Raw genomic sequence first — 18,199 nt, forward strand, 5'->3', positions numbered from 1 at the left:
ACCTTGTGATGTCATTTATGCTCAATGGGTGCGTGAAGGCACTATCCCTATCTCTGACCACCTGGAAAATCAATGTGTATGCTAGGCAGCACATGATATCACCCTGGTAGCATCCTTCGTTTTGAGGAGTCCTTCAGTCAGAAGAAAGGCTGCCAGTCACTGATAGAGGGCAGTGCCAGCATGTGAACCTTGTTAGAGCTAGTGCCATTTGAAATTCAAGGAGTTTGTGCATTCCTTTAAGCTTTGTTAAAGTTGGCATGAATTATCTACTGCAGGATCTTCAGTGATCATGACTTGTTGAACAGACTTCCAGGTCTTGTAGTTTGCTTAAAAGGAGGATAGTAAAAGTAGCCTTGTCATATAGGTAGCAGACTTACTGTTACCACTACCATTTGTATATCTACCAATTTGCAATTCAACAATTAAAGGATATCCCCCGGTGGTAAATCCATCATCCACTCTCTGACAAGACGCAACAGTACTCAAACTGAAAATGGGGGCAAAGCAATGGCCTGGCTAACCTGCCGCGCTCTCTTAGAGGGGTGCCATCTTGAAAAAATTTAGAGAGAGTAGATTTGTCGGAAATGACAAAATACCATCACTTAGGGGTTACTCTGTTCATGCCTGCACATACAGGTGGAAAATCTGCCAGCAGAGACTGGCACAAGTTGCTTTCTGCTGACGTTCTTTCTATCTATTTACTTTTGTTATTGCTGAATCAGGTACTTTAGAGGTGAAACATCCTGTGACTTCCCAGAGAACTTTAAATATGGCAGACTTTCTTCTGACATCCTGGTAGATGTACCTCAGCAAAAACTGTAATAAAGGCCATTAGTATTTTCTCACAAATTTTTGGGTGTGTGACCAAGTGAAAAAGGGATCACTCTGCATCCCGTTTAGATGCGATCTTGACAGGTATCACTTTGTGATGCATGTGGCAAAACTTTGGTCTTTCACTTATCCAGCGATGCGCCATGCATCCACACAATCCTGGACCCAACATCTATGCTAAACTTTGCTAAAAGTGGAAGCTTTCAAGGGCAGTGCTAAGGTCATTTGAGCCTGCCTTTGCTGGTGGCTTTTCCATACCTGCTGAACCATGGTTCAGGAGTGCAAATGCACCATGAAGAGGGAGGCAGCTTTAGTTCAGCCTCCCATTAATACTTCAGGTTTCAAAGGGAATTCAGGAAGGAGGCTTGAGTGTAACACATCCAGTAATGGTGCATTTGCTGCACTGAAGACCCAACCACTTGAACACATTAAATAAACATAAGGTGGGGAGTCTCTGCACCTGGCAAGCCCAACTAGGCAATACAAGCTGATTCCAATCCCTCCACACTTCTCCCAGACCACTTTTTAAGAGGCTATCAGCTTTCTGATCTTCCTATGCATGACTTAATGCAGGCCTTGGCAACACATAATTTGACCTGATTCAGGGTTCACTACCAGGTCAGGTCATCTGCCTCACCCCTATCCCATCTGGCCAGCAGCACAAAGCGTTGGGCACAGATTCCTGCTGGCTGCTCTTGCCTGCCATCCCTGGCCCTATTTAATGTTATTTTGTTGGTATGCTGTGCAATAAACTGCATGTGGAGTAGTGATGACAGGGAATTTATGGGCTAACTCTCTGAAGTAGGAAAACTACTAAAGCCAGGGTCATGAACAGATGAAGGTACTGCTCAATCAATAAATATTCCAGAGAAGAAATGCAGACAAAACAGTTACAATAACCGCAAAGTATGCCACCTGAGCTCCTTGAATCTAGCATCTATGTGCTCGGCTGAGAAAATAAGTTTCTCAGAAAGGAAGATTCAACCTATGAGCCAGTGAGCAAGAGTTCACCAGATCTGCAGCTGAGGACCTTTGAATCTCCTAGGCCATAGGAAAGGATTCCTGAGTACAAAGCAAGACCATCTTCAGCAAATATAGGACACTAGCTGAAGGAACTGGATACCAAATTGGAGAGAAGCAAAATTGTGTACTTGGACAACTTTTTTGCTCATCCTTCCTCACTAAAGCAAGCCATATTTGCTAGAGAGAATCCATAAGAAAGATGGATTGTCAACCTAGCAAGACCCAGTATCAGCCAAAAAAGACTGGGGGCTAGAATTACAAGTTACACTCCAAAAACGGGCTGCATTTCTCCTGAGGGTCCCAGAGCATGGAGTCAAGAGGAAAGTTGTACCTTTGCAATAGAAAACCTCGAAAATAGGAGGAACTAAGAGGAAATGCATTCTGATGAATAATTACATTGCTCCTTGCGTACTGCTAATCTATGTGTATTAGGCGCTCACATCCTATGTATTCAAGGGTTGTTGGCTACGTACAGGAAAGATTCTGATTGAATAGACAACTGTATTAAAATGGCTAATCCTGGCAGTAATTTTGCAGTGCCACAAAGGGATCTGTGATGGCACCTACAATATCCTTAGGTTCTACTTCACTGTATAATGCATGTTTTTCCACCTCTGTCTTCATCTACTAAAAGATTGGCTGGTTGTGGAAAGAAACAGTAAATTTCCCCATTGCTAGTTCTCATGCCTCTCCCCCTACATGTGCCAACCAAATAAATTAATTTTCTTCGTCCCAAGATGTGAACGAAAAGGGAGCTTTCAGCTTGGTGTTGTAATCTTGCCTACAGCTTTTACATAACAGCCATATTCTGGACATATGACTTTTCTTCGGCTTTGCACTGGGAATACATTCACTGTACTCTCTCTCTCACTACCTAATCCCTTCCCTATCTATTGTCTATTCTCGATTTCTCTCCAAAAAGTATTTCTTCCAAGACCAACCCTTCCCATTTACCTAACTGATTCCTATAGACGTTTTAACTAGTCAAAAGGGATAAACCCAAGACAAAATTGATGAATTGATATTAGAAGTTCAGTTTCTCATCCAAAATTTCTTCCAGATTTTGTATAAATTCCTTCCTGTATAGTGACTAAAACAGTGATGTTTTCAGTCTTCTGACACTTGCATGAGCCCTGAGAGAAAGAAGCAACTACATTAGTTTGAGGTTATTCAGTAGCTAGGATTCAGGTGGACGATCTACGCAGCTGGTGAAAATCTCAGATGATCACCTTGGGCCATAAGTAGATGATCCAAGAGTTGTCTAGAGCCAAAGGTTGATTCACAAAGTTGGTTTTCATGGAGGTTGTTGGATTCTGCTACTACTAGGCCTCATGAACGACTGGAATGAGATGATTCTGCTAAAAGTAAAACAAAAGTCCTCAACCTCAGTGCTGAGACACAAGGAGTTCAGCCTCAATGGAGCTAACATCTTCCTAGATAAACCATTCTAGCTTCAGGTGAAGGACGTCATCTCCTGTACAGAAATTAGTTCTCAGGAGATTTCTCAATTTATTCAAGTTGGTCGTTTCAGTACCAAATATTTTGAGGGGGAAAGGGAATGGTGGAATAGAGCATTCCCTAAACCTTCACAGCACACAACATCGGATCTGCATTCTCATGGTGTAAGGCTTGGTTTGTCTATCTTGGAAAAGTCACTTGATAGCAGGGATACTATAGAGACGTCTCCGGTGGTCAGCAAGGGCACACAGTTCATTTAGTTCATATAGGTATCCTGGCCAAAGACACATACAAACAGATATGCGTACACATGCACAGACATACACAGACACAGAAATACACAACAATGCACACACAAAAACAAGTGCTAGTTTACACCAAGAAACACACATGGGCGGGCATACACGCAAAACATAATGAAGGGTTCTTATTTCAAATTAATTTCAGTACGGAAACTGATACAATTTATTTATATTGTATGGTAACAGACATAGCCACCTCAAGCGACTGATGCGTGACTTTGAAAACCACTACACAACGTCAGAGAGTACCCTGCTTCCATGCAGAGAAATAAGTCTGTAAAATATTTTCTAAAAATGAAAAATAACAGTTGGGTGGTGTTAGAAATGTGGTTCCTGGTTGGCCAGGGTAGGCATCTCATCCAAGCAGAGACCACCATTCTAGTCAGGGTAACGGAGATACAGACTCAAGATAACCCCTGCTCACCCCTTTGTAGCTCGGCACGAGCAGTCAGGCTTATCCCTGAGGCAATCTGTAAAGTGTTTGCACGACACATACAACACATGTGACACAATAAATACACCATAAAGGGTACTCCGCAACCAGTTATATAAAAATAAATTGTATTGCATAAAACATTAGACCAAAAACATCCTAAATCAGTAATACTGATATATACTTGTTATCCCCACAGGGCAAAAACGATATACACCATAATATCAGATCATGAATTGCAGTAGATTAGGCTGAAAACATCCCATCCCTGTGGACCCCTTAGAACGTACACGCTTTCAGATAGTACGAGGCCAAAATGATAAGAGTCATAACCACTGCCCAAAGCAAAACGATACACATGATATCTAAGGGTATTTCATACAGCAGAGAAGCCCACGTCTCCTATTAGGCATCCATGGGGACAAGAATACCTGCCCCCTTCCTATTAGCAGGAATACAGTACTTCTCCCAGGTAGTATCCTGGAGGTAGGGGACCCGAGCGTTGGGGCACCTCCTACCTAGAATCTTGGTGCATCTGCGCTACCCTCAAAAGCAATCTGGTGAATGAAAGCCCACCAAGTCAGGCGCAGAATGCCTTAACCTCCCTCGTCACTAACACATCTCAGCCCACCTCAGAAACCTCCACTGGCTCCACGTCAACAAAAGGATCATCTTCAAACTCCCGATCCACCCTCACAAGGCTCTCCACAACGCTGGACCCGCCTACCTCAACAAGCGTCTCAACTTCACGTCCCGACACGCCAGCTCCGCTCCGCCAACCTCGCCACCGTCCCCCGCGTCCACCGTACCACAGCCGGCAGCAAATCCTTCTCCCACCTCGTCACCAAGACCTGGAACTCCCTCCCTGTCAACCTACGTCTGACCAAGGACCTTCTGACCTTCAGGAAGCGTCTCAAGACCTGGCTTTTCGAGCAGTAGCAACCCCCTCACCTCCCCCCAGCGCCTTGAGACCCTACCGGGTGAGTAGCGTGCTTAACAAATAACTGATTGATTGATTGATTGATTGAGTCCCATTCAGACCATAACAATTACTATCAAACTTGACATTTCCGTCCATGGTCTAAATTTTCTCAGTGTTGCTTCCAATCCAAAATTAAGATTGAAGAGCCTAGACCCCCCACTTTTTTTCTTTTGGTTCCTCAATGATTTGGGCTCAATTTGTTTACAGGTTGTGTTCATTATATGTTTCCTCATGTTCACTGCCCATTCCTGTGTCCTCGGAATGTGGATAATTAGATACGTATTGTGCATATACACTGAGGACGTTTGATATGTGTATCTTTGTTTTTCCTGCTGAAATTGGAACTCTATTATATTCAAAACTAACAATACAGAGATACAGTAGAAAAAAATATTGAAGAGGCTATTTCAAAGTTTGAATATCTGTGGACCTTTTTTTTGCAACTCCTAGCCCAGAAGAACACGCGTTAGCCTTTAGCATCTGTGTGTTGTGTTCGAACAGACAATACCTCAAGCTAATGAAAGTACGCCCTTTGCTAGACCAGTCAACCAGTGTTACCTACTGAAATTAGAATGAGAACACTTTGAAAATGCAGGATCAGAGAAAGTGGCATCAGTCCTACTCTTTTGAGCCACTCTGGGTCTATAAAACACAGGTTGGACATTTTAAGGATTGCCTTTTTTCATCCAAAACTTTCCTGCTCTGAGGAAACTGATTTGAACATCTTCCACTCATCCTGAGCACAGTTTAGGTCTGTCAGAGATCTCAAAATAAATTCAGTATGTCTTGCACCATCCTCCGTTCACAACAGGTGTGTGATAAAGCAGCATCCTTCTTGACTGACAACATACATGTTACATACGACAGTGTGAGAAGCGACCAGTGTCATGATGACCAAGAGGATTGGAAAGATGCTCCCCTGCAGGAGACTTTTGATGAAAACAATCCCTCCAATTGAAAATTCTCAAACCCCATCAGCTTTTCTCTCAAACAGATCATGGTCACATGATGATATTTAACCGTTCATGCTCTTGTATGCCCTCTAACCCCTGGGTATTGCACTTTACCTGATCTCGCTTCACTTCTGCTGGCACTTTGCTTGTCTCTGGAGTCTTGATTGGAGGCTGCTGACAGGTGCTGGTACCATTCCTCCTTCTCACGTCCTGTTCTCCCAAAGAGGTAGAGCGGCACCTCCTTGAGCTCCCCAGCAGGTTTCAATGCACTGTCTTGGCCTGCCACTGTCTGCTCCTGGCTTTCTTCTTGCTGTGCGGATACCTCAGGGTGGTCAGTAGCCCCTCTACAGCTCACATCTTCTTGGTTGGCAAGTAAGATGCAGATAGGATATTTCTTGTTCCACATTCTCTTCCGTGCAAGACCCGTTGGGAAAAGAAAGATCTGCAATTGGAACATATTAGTCACTATAAGTATCTTGGCTGACCTAAGCGGCTCAATGTTTGCAAAATTATAGAGTTGATTAGCTGAAGACATACTGCCCAATAGGTTAATCATCTAGGAAATGAAGACGTATCTGTCTATAGTGAGGCTAGAAATGAGTAACTCCAGTTAATCTACAAAAAGGCAAACAAACATCTGTGGGTCCTTTTTTTGGTCTAAAAGAAGAGAAAAACTTTCTTCTACCAACATTGCTCATAGCAGCCCTTTTACATCACCAATCAAATATTTTCATTAAACGCTTATAACAGATCAAAGCTGTTCTAAAATGTATCCAGATAAGTTTCAGTTCCAGCAACTTTAGAGCCTCTGGTCATAGCACATTCATTGGGGTTGGGGTGAACTCATTCTGGTGGGGTTGGTGTAGTCAAAGAACTGCATCGAATCTGTGATTCTCAAGCATAACTTTTTCAATTGTTGGCAAACAGAAGTCCCTGCTGAACTCCCTGTGACATGTTTAAACCACTGGCACCCCTGGCAGCACGTATCCAATCACTGTACCCACCACAATACCCAATTTATGTTTCCAGATCCTTGTCAGTGTCCATCCACTCCCAGCTGCAAGACTCATCTTAAACCCAGCTCCTTCCTAAGTACTCCTTTCTGGTAACTGTCTCTGCAATGCACTCGCTTATCTTTACATCACCCATTGTCTTTCTTCTTGCCTCTCCATGCTCCCCACTCACCGTGGAGCTCCCACTCCTCAGCTCTCCCGCTCTCTGTCCAGGCTCTTCCACACTTTGCTCTCAATGTCTGCATCTCTCATTGCATTCCAACTACTCCTGTTCTCTACCCCCCTTGCTGTTGCTGCCCAGTCACACATCCCACTGAGCGAATGAGAACAAGGTATGTGGCAAGGAAGGAGGAGGGAAGGTGTGGGGCACATGATGAGTCTTATCTGTGGGAAAATAATCACTGCTAATTAAATGTGCCGTCTAGTCTAAAGGACAAAGACATCTCTATTACAACACCTTGCCTTGGAAGGCCCATTAAGGTTCTCCTAGTGACCTATGCATGTCCTTTTCTTTGCTTGTCTTGTGCACAGATGTGGGCACAGGTTTCATAGAGTGCAGTCACCAGAGATTCCTTGCACAATGTGAACAGAGCCTTGCTACCTTGAAGCTAGAGGAATACCTGCCTTGTGGTTCAAGGAGCTCTATGTCATTGTGTGCTCCATATGAGCCCCTCCAATCAGATCATTAGTTTGTACACGGTCACTCTATTGCAGCTTGTTTAGTGTGGTTATACTCTCTAGACTGGGTTCCTATTACAAGGTATATGCGCTGGAAGCAGGGGGCTGGGAATGCTACGGCACCCTACAAAAACTATGCTGGAGATCAGATTGTGAATGAGCAATAAAGATGCCTTTTAACTTTATTATCTGGTCATATGTGCTGTGTGCTCAAAGACAGAGGTCAAATGTCAGGCTGGTTATCCTTGTAACATGGATATTGATGTTTACTGTTCTTTCCTGATTCCAAAGTTAGAGGGTTTTCTAAAGCAAGCTATGTGACAATCGTGCTGAGTGTGAAAGGAAGGCTGTGGGGTGTCAATTTTTTTCTAACACACAACAACAGTTAAATACCTATAAATGAACTATATTTTTCAAAATATATCAGCAGTTAAGGAAGCACAAACAAAGCACATTTTGTGTTTTTCGTGTGATGAAAACAAAGATTGTAATAGGATCAAAACAAATCAAGACACTTTGCTTGGCGACGTGCAAATGATAAATATTTGCTGAAACCCGATTACCACACATTATTGTTTGTGCGCTGTATAGTTATACCAGGAAAATTGAATCTCAATGCGAATTCGGAGGCCATGCCAATATAAAATGTGCTGTTTGTACACGAAAGTGTGCTACCACACCATGCTTTAGTAATATATTTATGACAGTGTGCTCCAAAATGCACCACCAGCACCATACCACATGCTTACCACTCTCCTGCTGAATAAGCGTGGCTCATTTGCTACACTTTTATCTTTTGGTGACACTTGGAATCTTTGCAAATGGTCAGACCTGAGTGATGTAACATTGAGGGTAGCACCCCCGCTCTGAAACTTGTTCCAGCACCACTAGTACAAGGCCAACAGTGATCTCACCGTTCCACTATAAATAATGTGCCTCACCACATCACCCTATTTGACTCTTAGGAGGTCACGGACCAGATATGGTATTCTTGCACAGTTTACTATCTCAAAATTCAATTTTACACTTCTGTTTCAATGTGGAGTTGAACCGAACGACTCTCATTTAATACACAATCATTCTCATTTTTGAGACAACACGTCACTTGGTTGAACTACAAGGTCTCAGTTACATGGAGGCCACTGAATGTTCCCTTGTGTGTTTGTGAGCCTGTTGGTTTGCTACCCTGAGGTTTGAAGGAAGCAAGTGCTACTTTTATTGGGGCAATCGAGGAACCATCAGTGGAGTGGAAACAATTCCACCACCAGAACGTTTAAATATGCTCTAAATGTTTTTATCATACAGACTGGAAGAGTACATTACAAGGTGAACACATAAAGGACTCAGAGTTAAATTAGACTGTCACCAAGCATTTTACACAGGCTTAACTTCCCTGCTACTTTCATGAGATCTATCGGAATCTTGTAATCAGGGTGACCATCTCCCTACAAGTCATTACGGACACTTTGCCAGCCTTGGTTTTTTTTGTGGTAGCCTAATGCATTTTGGGTGCTGTAGTCTTGTTTTGTTTCCGTTGAGTTGAACTAATTAGATTAACATACATGAAGTGAATGATTTTTGTTTTCTAGGTGAAAAGTTCAGGACTGGAGATGAGTCCCTAATGACCTGGAGTATGGTGGTCACCTTTGGTACTGGAGCACCTGCGGCTATATGTATCCATCAAACTTTGTTGGAGACTTTTAGATGGAGACTTCACTGTATATCAACGATTATTCACCATAGGTCACCAAGTTTCATCCAAAATTTAGATGAGCCTTTTTATAGGCACAGAGAAAACAATGTGAGTGATTCAGTACTGATTACTTACACTTCTTATATCTTATAGACCTTCCACACAGATAGGTAATACCTCTTGTTTATGGACTTGCTGTTTCCTCTGCACATACAAATTAGCTTTGAAAAAGCCCATCTAAATTGTGGATGTAACAGAATTAGGGCCTCATTACGAGTGTGGCGGTCCTCGGACCGTCACACTTGCGTTGACGGCCAGTCTGAAGCACTCAGGGCGGTTCGACCTCCCAGGTACAACCCTGCCGGGCGGACCCGCCAGCTGTCCACACCGGAAACATGGTTCCCGACATGGTGATGGCGGTCTGAGTTGTACTCAGCCAGGGTGGCAATGAGCTTAGCACTGCCTGGCTGATTACAACTCCCCTTACCGCCAGTCTTTCCATGGCGGTTTCACCAGCATGGAAAGCTGGCTGTGAGGATGTGCTGGAGGCCACAGGGGGCCTCTGCACTGCCCATGCCCACGGCGGTGCAGGGGCCCCCCTGCCCAGCACCATCGGGATGCTCTGCAAAACAGTGCACATTCTGAAGGTGCTGCTTGGCCCCTATGTGCTACGAGATCGCATTCAGATTTTTTAAGAGAGCTGAGTGCCATCTCGTAGCAGTGTTCCTGCCGGTCTGACCAGCGGGAACACTCTATTACAATGTTCCCGATGGTCAGCTCAGCGGGAACATTGTAATAGGGCAGGGAGCGGGGGGCACTGCCATGGTGGTGTCCTTTCCGCGAGTTTGGCTGTCCCGCATTGGGACCACAAAACTCGTAATGGCTAGTCACTGTTTTTCTTTGACACACACAAAAATTAGTTCAAACTAGTAGACCTATTGGTACAAAATATAAGATGCTTCACTACTCCCCAGCACTTGCACCGGCCCATGAACATGCTCAAGGCAACAGATAATCTGGGATTACTAAGGACCAGTGACACTATGGAAGGAGGGCGCCTATGGAACAAAACAGAAGGAGAAAGCAGTTTAACACGTACACGTGACCTATCGCGAGTGTAATACCATACCTTAGCACCAGTCAAGTCATATGACCGGAGACTAGTGAAGGTGGGATCATGAGTCTCCTCCTCTGCTGTAGCCCTCCGTGGAACATTGATCTTAGGATAAGAAAGCTTCAATGCCGACCCCTCTAGGTTAACAAATACCGAGTGTGTCAACGATGGGTGATATATCTCGGGGTCGTAGAAGTACATCTCATTCATCCAACCCTGAAAGGAAAGGGTGCAAACGAAGCTTGTCATTGTGGGCATGACTTTGTTCCATGTTGATACTAGTAAGAGCTGCACAGCTAACAAATTTCCTATATCACTTGACATAACACAGTCCTAAAAGGCCCTCAGGGCAGTACGAACACACTAATAGATGAGGAAGCAAGAACATCTGAGGCCCAAGATATTCTTTGTATATCCTACTCTCCAGTGTGGACAAGTGCTTAAACTTGTCAGAGCTCAGGGACACTCATGTGAAGAACAAGCTACAGTCTTGGATACAGCTTACCACATCCTCATGAGCGTGACTGGAATCAAAACCCAGGAAAGCAGGTGCTGAGTGAGTGAATGGTATTTGCATGTAAGTTGCTAAAATGGCAGGTATAAGTAGCTTGAGAAGAGTAATATGTGCCCTGCCACAGCAATTTCTGAGCGCAGATTGATAGGGGTAGGGATGAGGACCATGGCATGTTTCAGTGTACTTTAATAGAGCACTCTGATGAGATGGGTGTGACCAGTGTTTAATCGGTCTGACAATGTAGAGCAGTGGTTCCCAACCAGTGGGCCGGGGACCCCTGGGGGTCCGCGAAGCCTCCTCAGGGGGTCCGCGGCTGCCTAAAACATTTAATATTATTAGGTCCCAGCTATCAGTAATGACTCCTCTGTGGTCCCCGTGTTCCAATAATGATTCAGTTGGGGTCCCCGGGCTCCAGTATTGATAAAATGGGGTCCACAGAAGTCAAAAGGTTGGGAACCACTGATGTAGAGAGCTTGTCAGGTTAGTGACTAGGATCCTCTGAGATCATGTCACACTAAGGCATGCAATTTTGGGATTGTACCCTTTGGGTACCCCCATAAATCTGGACATACGTCCGAGAACTAAAGAGTTAGATTCTATACACTACAAGAGGGTGGGTGACAAGTTATTACTATATGAGTGATGAGTGCGGAGCAGTAAGTGGGAACTTTGTTAGGAATCTGTGGGCAAGGAGAACATACGAAGCTGCTTCACCACTAGCTCTTCCAGGAAGGATTTATATCCACTGAGCGGGAGTGTTAATCTTAACTTCTGCATAGGCCTCTTTGGACAAGGGCTAAGATGGCCCAACTATTCCATGTGCCAGCCAGTGTGGACGGCCACGTACCTCCAACCTTAATAATAACCCTGTCCTGTCAAACGTGTCCATATTGTGACTTATCTTCCCCATCTCTGTCCCTACGTCATCTAGCTTAGAACAGAGGTTGGATGCCTAGGGTTTTGGTGCACTCATGTTTTCCATGACATGGGTGTGAGCTCTACATTTAGAGAAGTACGCGGCCTGTGTGCCATAAGGTTGTGCTTGACATGGATTGCATGGGAGACCTGTGAGCAGATACCCTTGTAGGAGACAGTATGGTGATCCCTTGTGAAAGTAAAGAACAAACAGGAATTGCACACTGGGAGTGATCCACTACAGGCATATAGCATTGAGAAATAAGGTTACAGAGCATTACATGGTATAAAACGGGCAACCTTAGGAACCTTTGCATATTGGGTTAAATAATTTCATTGTGTAACAGTCGCTTTCTCTCCTATAAAACAAAGTGAAAACATTGGTTTCTTTCTGTGTACCATACCCCTAAAGTGCCTTGAAGACTGTCAAGGGATCCAGAATCTCTGTGGTAAGTGCAGGCTGCATGAAGCAGCCCGGACATTGCCTCCTCATTCGGAGAAAGGATGTGATGACTACTCAGCAATGATCTTGCATGTATGTATGTATGTATGTATGTATGTGTATTTATGTAGTGAGAACCTAGCTGTGAAGCATTAGATCGCTGTACAGTTCTACTTAATCAAAAGGGATGTGCTTGCGATTGTTCGGCTGAGATCAAAGGCTATCGAATCAAATGCATTCGGAAGCATTCCCAATTGGGCACTGTAAACAGTGGTGTAACAAAGGCCCCCGCAGCGCACGGAGTGCGGGGGATCTCCCAGCCTCAGGGGGCCCCACGGCACAGTACAGTCTGCACCGGCAGAAGGCCCCTGACTGGGGACATGGGGGAGGGGCCCACCTACAGGTACTTTGAAGGGGGGCTCCCTTTTAGTTTCGTCACCCCGATCCAGCAGACTTGTGCGATACACATGCACTGCCAGCAAGCAGAGTTGTCCCTATTGCAGATGACTGAAGGAGTACAAAGGCCCATATTTACAGGATTCTGGCCCATCAGTACTGATGCGCCAGATATCTTGTGACCCCCCTCCCCATCGCCACCTAACAAAACCATGGCACAATGACATCTTGTAGATTTCATTGCGCCATATTTGTGGGCCTCCTAATGCCAGAATGCCCCCCTTGCATACATTATGCCTGGCGCAGGCATCATGTGGCGCAACGGGTCACAAAGTGGTTCAATGGATGCATTGTGCCACTTTGTAAATATAGCGCTGCGATTTTTGCCTCGTTGAGCGGAAAAAAAATGACACTAATGTGGCGATAGGGCCTTGTAAATCTGTCCCAAAGCTTCCTGTCCCAGAGTCCCCTCAATAACAGAGTCGGAGGATACCATTTCTCCCAAGAATGCAGAGGCCACCCCTAGAGGACAATGTGGAAACTGGTGTTGCTAATGGTACTTTACCTGGCGGAGTAGCAATCTGGAGCTGGCCTGGTTGTTGTGCTTTATGTACTGGGGCGTTATAAGAACCAGCTTGACAGTGGTGCTTTATGTACAGTAGTAATGTGAACATGTCTGGTTACATTGCTTTACCTCCAAGGACTTTCTAGATAGTGTCCTGACTATAATCCCTGAGCATTAAGGGGGACTGGTCTGGCTATGGTGCTTCAAATACGGGTCTGGCAATTGTGTTCTACGTTCCAGGGCAGTGCGAAACTGGCATAGCTAGGTTTTGAATTGTGGGACATTAACTGACTGTAAAATCTATTGCTCTTTAGCCAATTTACTGAAAAAATTGTGTTAAAAATATAATGTATATACCAAAATTGTTTAGGGTCTGGGTCTTATAACTCTCATTATTGGAAAGTACAGACCATGTTTGCTTCCCTCGTGCAATTTAGAATGGTAATGAAATTATTTAATGAAATGTTAAAGCTCCCAAAACAACCCAAGGTTGAGGTGTGCCCTGGTGCTAGTCAGTGGGTCTAGAGACCCGGCTAGGGTATGGCTGTCACCTCATTGTAACATTCTACACTTATCAAAAGTACTTCAGGAACCCAGTATGATTTTTGTGCATAAGGGCTGGCATATATTAGGAAGTCCATCTAATTTTAAGGTCACAGTACAGACACATTTCAGCAGAAACTGCTGGACTAGTCATTCAATACACATGGTGATCCCCTTGTAGGCTGCCAGCTTGGGAGTTGCATTCACTGCTGCTGTCATGCTCAGCCTGTGAATACGTGCAAATACACATGCATTGTTGGGGCTTGTCGAGCTCACAAGGCAACCTGACTTCTCTGAGCTCAGGCGCAACGACATCTTCTAATGGCCTGACATGCTTGGTGGACAACTTACGGACTGCAGGTAACATACAGAGAAGTGGAAGTTGACTGTGGCCCTGTGGCTCACTAAATAAGTATTTTTAAGGGTCTTACTGCTACAAAGAGTTGGAGACGTGCCATTGCCAGCAGCTCAGCAACAACTCCAATTGTGGCAACTCATCTCCTTTTCACTGTAGGTGAGGGAACCACAGCGGACAAAGGGCACAGAGGTGGACGCTGTTTATCAGCATACTGAAGATGTTGAGAACAAGAGGAGGTCAACAAAGGCACAGGAAATCACAGCAGCTCTGTTGCTGTCTCCTACCAATGGCAGGAGCTGTGGCAAGGGAAACATATAGAGAATTTGTGCCACAAGGAGTAAGGGGAAGCTCCAGTCTAGAGAAATTTGAATGAGGTAGGCATGCAGAATGACTGCCTATTGGGTGTGATCCTGATTTTACTAGGTAGTGAGTTGCTCTTATAAGGACTATCTCATGTAATTGGTGCTGGAACACACTGAATGACGACGCCTCCCAAATGACTAATGGGGAAAAGGGGTCTTTTTGCCCCAAGTCTGCCTGTCTGGAGATGGCTGACCTAGAGCATTAAGACTTTGTCATGGTGAATGGGTGGACCATTCTCACAGAAATGCCTTATTTTTATATCTCTCAAAGATTTATAACAAAACCATGAGAAGTATAGTGAAGAAGTTGTCATCCAAAAATGAGGCTCTAATGAACAATGACTGGCAGCTTGCAACAACAATATCACCATTGCAAGGGGTGTCTACATTAGTGAATACTCTTCAGACTTGGGAGATGAGCTTGCTAGAGCAGGGCCTCCTCTTAAGGGTTTTGAGATAAAACAATATCTACTTGTTCATGTCTTGCATCCCAGTTTGAAGACTTAGAGGACAAAGCAGGCTCTGCTATTATATGTTTGCTTGGAGTGCCTATGCTGGCTAAGGGGTGGTGTTGTAAGCCTGAATTCATGCCCGAGTTACCTTAATGCAAGTCTCTACTGTTTTTTTGTATTTTGCCCACATGACCATCATAGGTATATGCTGAAGATCACTTAGCATAATTACTATCTGATACCGAGAGCAGGGCTTTGTGGTCTGGGTGGCAACCATGCCTGCCTTCTTTATCAGGAGTGACTATTTTCCACTTGTCAGTAGAGATGAGCTTGGCATTATTTACTTTGAATCACAGATACAGAGCAGGCCCTTTTCTACTATTCTTTGCACTGAGCAGGTAGCCTAAAGCCTTGCCCCTTTTGAGTTGTGCCTCAGCCTTATAAGGCTAGGTCCCTTGCTTAATTTCCTGTGCCTGGATAGTGCATGTATTCGACATAGGAACATGGTAGTATCTGCCAGTGGAATATGTGTACTGTGTGTCTGATACTAGAATCCGTCATAGATGTTTCAATGCAAGCATGCTGTACAAAAAGGAGGTTAGAAAGAGACTGCCAGAATAACGTTGTGTACTGCCATCATTTCTTTGGGTTTTGGTTGGTAACAGACTCTAAGGTGTGAGAGAATGAGATTAGGCCCCCTTTAGATGTGCCAAAAGGCCTTTTGGAATGGCCTGCTTTTTGTTCCTTTTTCGAACACTCTCATTAGATTAGATTGAGGGTGTGGGGAGTCTAGACACAGTGGTATCCTCCGAAATGCAGGGTTTCTCTTTCTTATGGCCTCCCCTTTAGTTACCATAGAGATCCTTATCCCAAAAGGCTGTCAAGAGTCAGGTATGAAGGCTTCTCTTTTCTTGTTTCTCGTGTTATGCGTTTCTTCCAGTGGAGACATCCACCATCCTATTCCGTCACCTGCCATTACCTAGAAACAATAAATGAGTCTGCTCTGTAAGTTGAGGGATGTACATAGTGAATAAACTATCTTTAACCGGTCCCAAAACACTCATTGCGAGTTTGGCGGTTGGAAAACTCTGACTGCCAAACTTGTGGGGAGGAGGCACCTACCCCAGGTTGTGTTACGCTGGGCTGACTGACGGGACCATCATATTACGACGTGCCGGCCGGTCAGACTGGCGGGAACAGTGCTACGATATTGGTCTCAGCACCCTTAAGGGAGCCAAAGCCAATACCGTAGCACTACAGCACCTGGGAATGTGCACTGTCTGCAACGCAGACTGTGTGCATTTTGACATTGGTGGGCAGGGGGGGTTCTTGCATTGGCCATGCCATGGGCATGGCCAGTGCAGGGGCCCCTCTGTGGCCCACGGCACAGGTTTTCTGCCAACCTTTCCATGGCGGCGTGACCACCCTAGAAAGGCTGGCAGAAAGCTGAGTTGTAATCAGCACGGTGGCGCTGAGTTCAGCCCCACCATGGCTTACCACAACTCAGACCACCATCTAACCATCAGGAACCACATTCCTGGTGGAGACAGCGGTCTTGAGGTGGCCCGACGGCCAGGGTCGTAATGTGGCAGTCCAACCGCCTGGAGTGCGACTGTCCGACCCCCACCGTAAGGCTGGTGGTCTTAAGACCACCAACCTTGTAATGAGGCCCTATGTCTGAGAATGGAATATAAAAGAAGAGCTGAGTCTTAAAGTTCCAGTAATTCACCCACTGACAACTATAGGCAGCACCCCACATGGTGAAAGGGAAAGCTCTGAGATCCAGGATGGGTATCATTGACAGGCAGCCTCCCAGAGGTGATGGGACATTAATGGAAGAAGCTGTGATTCTACCTTGTTAAAAGAGTCTGCCTCACCTTCTTTGAGATGAGTGGTGTAGGTATTTTTTGCTTGAGGAGTCATCTCTGAAGAAGAAGAAGCAGCCCAGCTGCACCTATCTAACAGAGTTGCTGCCCAGAAAAGTGGATTGGCCCACCAAAGAAATTACCAAGTTGCTGCAAGGGTGTGGCAGACACTTGCCTGAAGCTGTGGTAAGCTCACTGCCATGTATATTCCCAGCTGCCCTCATCATGCCTCAGGCATCAGTTGACAGTTGTCAGCTGACTGGAAACAAGAATCCTGGGAACCCTAAACCGGTCCCAGGATGCTTGTTTCCGGTCCAGGGAGGACCTAGCCTGGCAGTTCGGGCTGGACTTTTTCCATGGGGATCAGGGTCAAGACTGATTCACATATGGCTGAGTCCAAACCGGGGTGGCATGGTGAGCAAAAGAACAATGGATGAAACCCAGATCAGGAGTGAGTGTTTGAAACGTTTCAACACTTTGTCCATCACCCTTTTGTGTTGCTAAAGTTGCCCTAAATAGGAAGGGTATGCCCAGACGTGCTCACTGTGCCACTGGATTCAAGCTAGCCTGGCTGATGAAGGGTGATACCCTGAAACTGCTCCCAGGATGCTTGTTTCCGGTCCAGGGAGGACCTGGCCTGGCAGTTTGTGCTGGACTGTTCCCATGGGGATCAAAATCAAGACTGATTTGTATATGGCTGAGTACAAACTGGGGTGGCATGATGAGCAAAAGAACAATGGATTAAACCCAGATCTGTGACTGTGAATGAGTGTTTGAAAAGTTTCCACACTCCATCAATCATCCTTTTGTGTTGCCCCAGTCTTAATGGACCTGATCCTGTGAGGCACTAGTTAAATTAAAGTGATTACTTTTGACTCAATGGCACATGGGAGTGTTACTAGCATGGTTTTTGTGGTTTGCCAACTTTGCTAAACCTCCATTTCAGGAGACTTTATTGGCACTAAACCATGTTTGCAAAATATTTTCATCAAAGTTCTCTTGCTAAAAGTAAGATTTTTCTGCTGAATTTTGCAAACTACAACCCTACATCTAAATCACCCCGAGGTTGTCTCATGATGATTTTCCCTGAAAAATAGGAAACATCGAATTCTATCGGTAATGTTGACTTTCTTAACCATGAATTGCAGATTTGATCACCTCTGGGCCAAGTGCTTGGATTCCCTTCCCTAGTAATCAATATGTGTCGGACCTGGCCCTTTTTGCAAGGCTCAACAGATTTTTGCCTTCTGTTGCGGAGTCAATTTTTGTTGACATTAGGACTCTGTGCGCTTTTCCCAGCTAACCAG

The 18,199-nt window shown here is 45.0% G+C and overlaps 1 protein-coding gene across 7 annotated transcripts in view; it reads right to left on the minus strand.

The window, feature by feature from the left end:
• The window catches only part of LOC138261124 (testis-expressed protein 2-like), a 344,587-nt gene that overhangs the window by 201,270 nt on the left and 125,118 nt on the right, over positions 1–18,199 (minus strand). For all 7 annotated transcript variants that reach the window (XM_069209794.1, XM_069209792.1, XM_069209793.1 and 4 more), the window contains exons 3-4: positions 10,496–10,696; positions 6,097–6,424 (exon numbers count right to left, since the gene is read on the minus strand). In XM_069209794.1, coding sequence (XP_069065895.1) covers positions 6,097–6,424; positions 10,496–10,696 — 529 coding nt within the window. The remainder of the gene's footprint in view (positions 1–6,096; positions 6,425–10,495; positions 10,697–18,199) is intronic.

Source organism: Pleurodeles waltl, chromosome 10 (assembly GCF_031143425.1).
Source record: "Pleurodeles waltl isolate 20211129_DDA chromosome 10, aPleWal1.hap1.20221129, whole genome shotgun sequence".
Lineage (NCBI taxonomy): Eukaryota > Metazoa > Chordata > Amphibia > Caudata > Salamandridae > Pleurodeles > Pleurodeles waltl.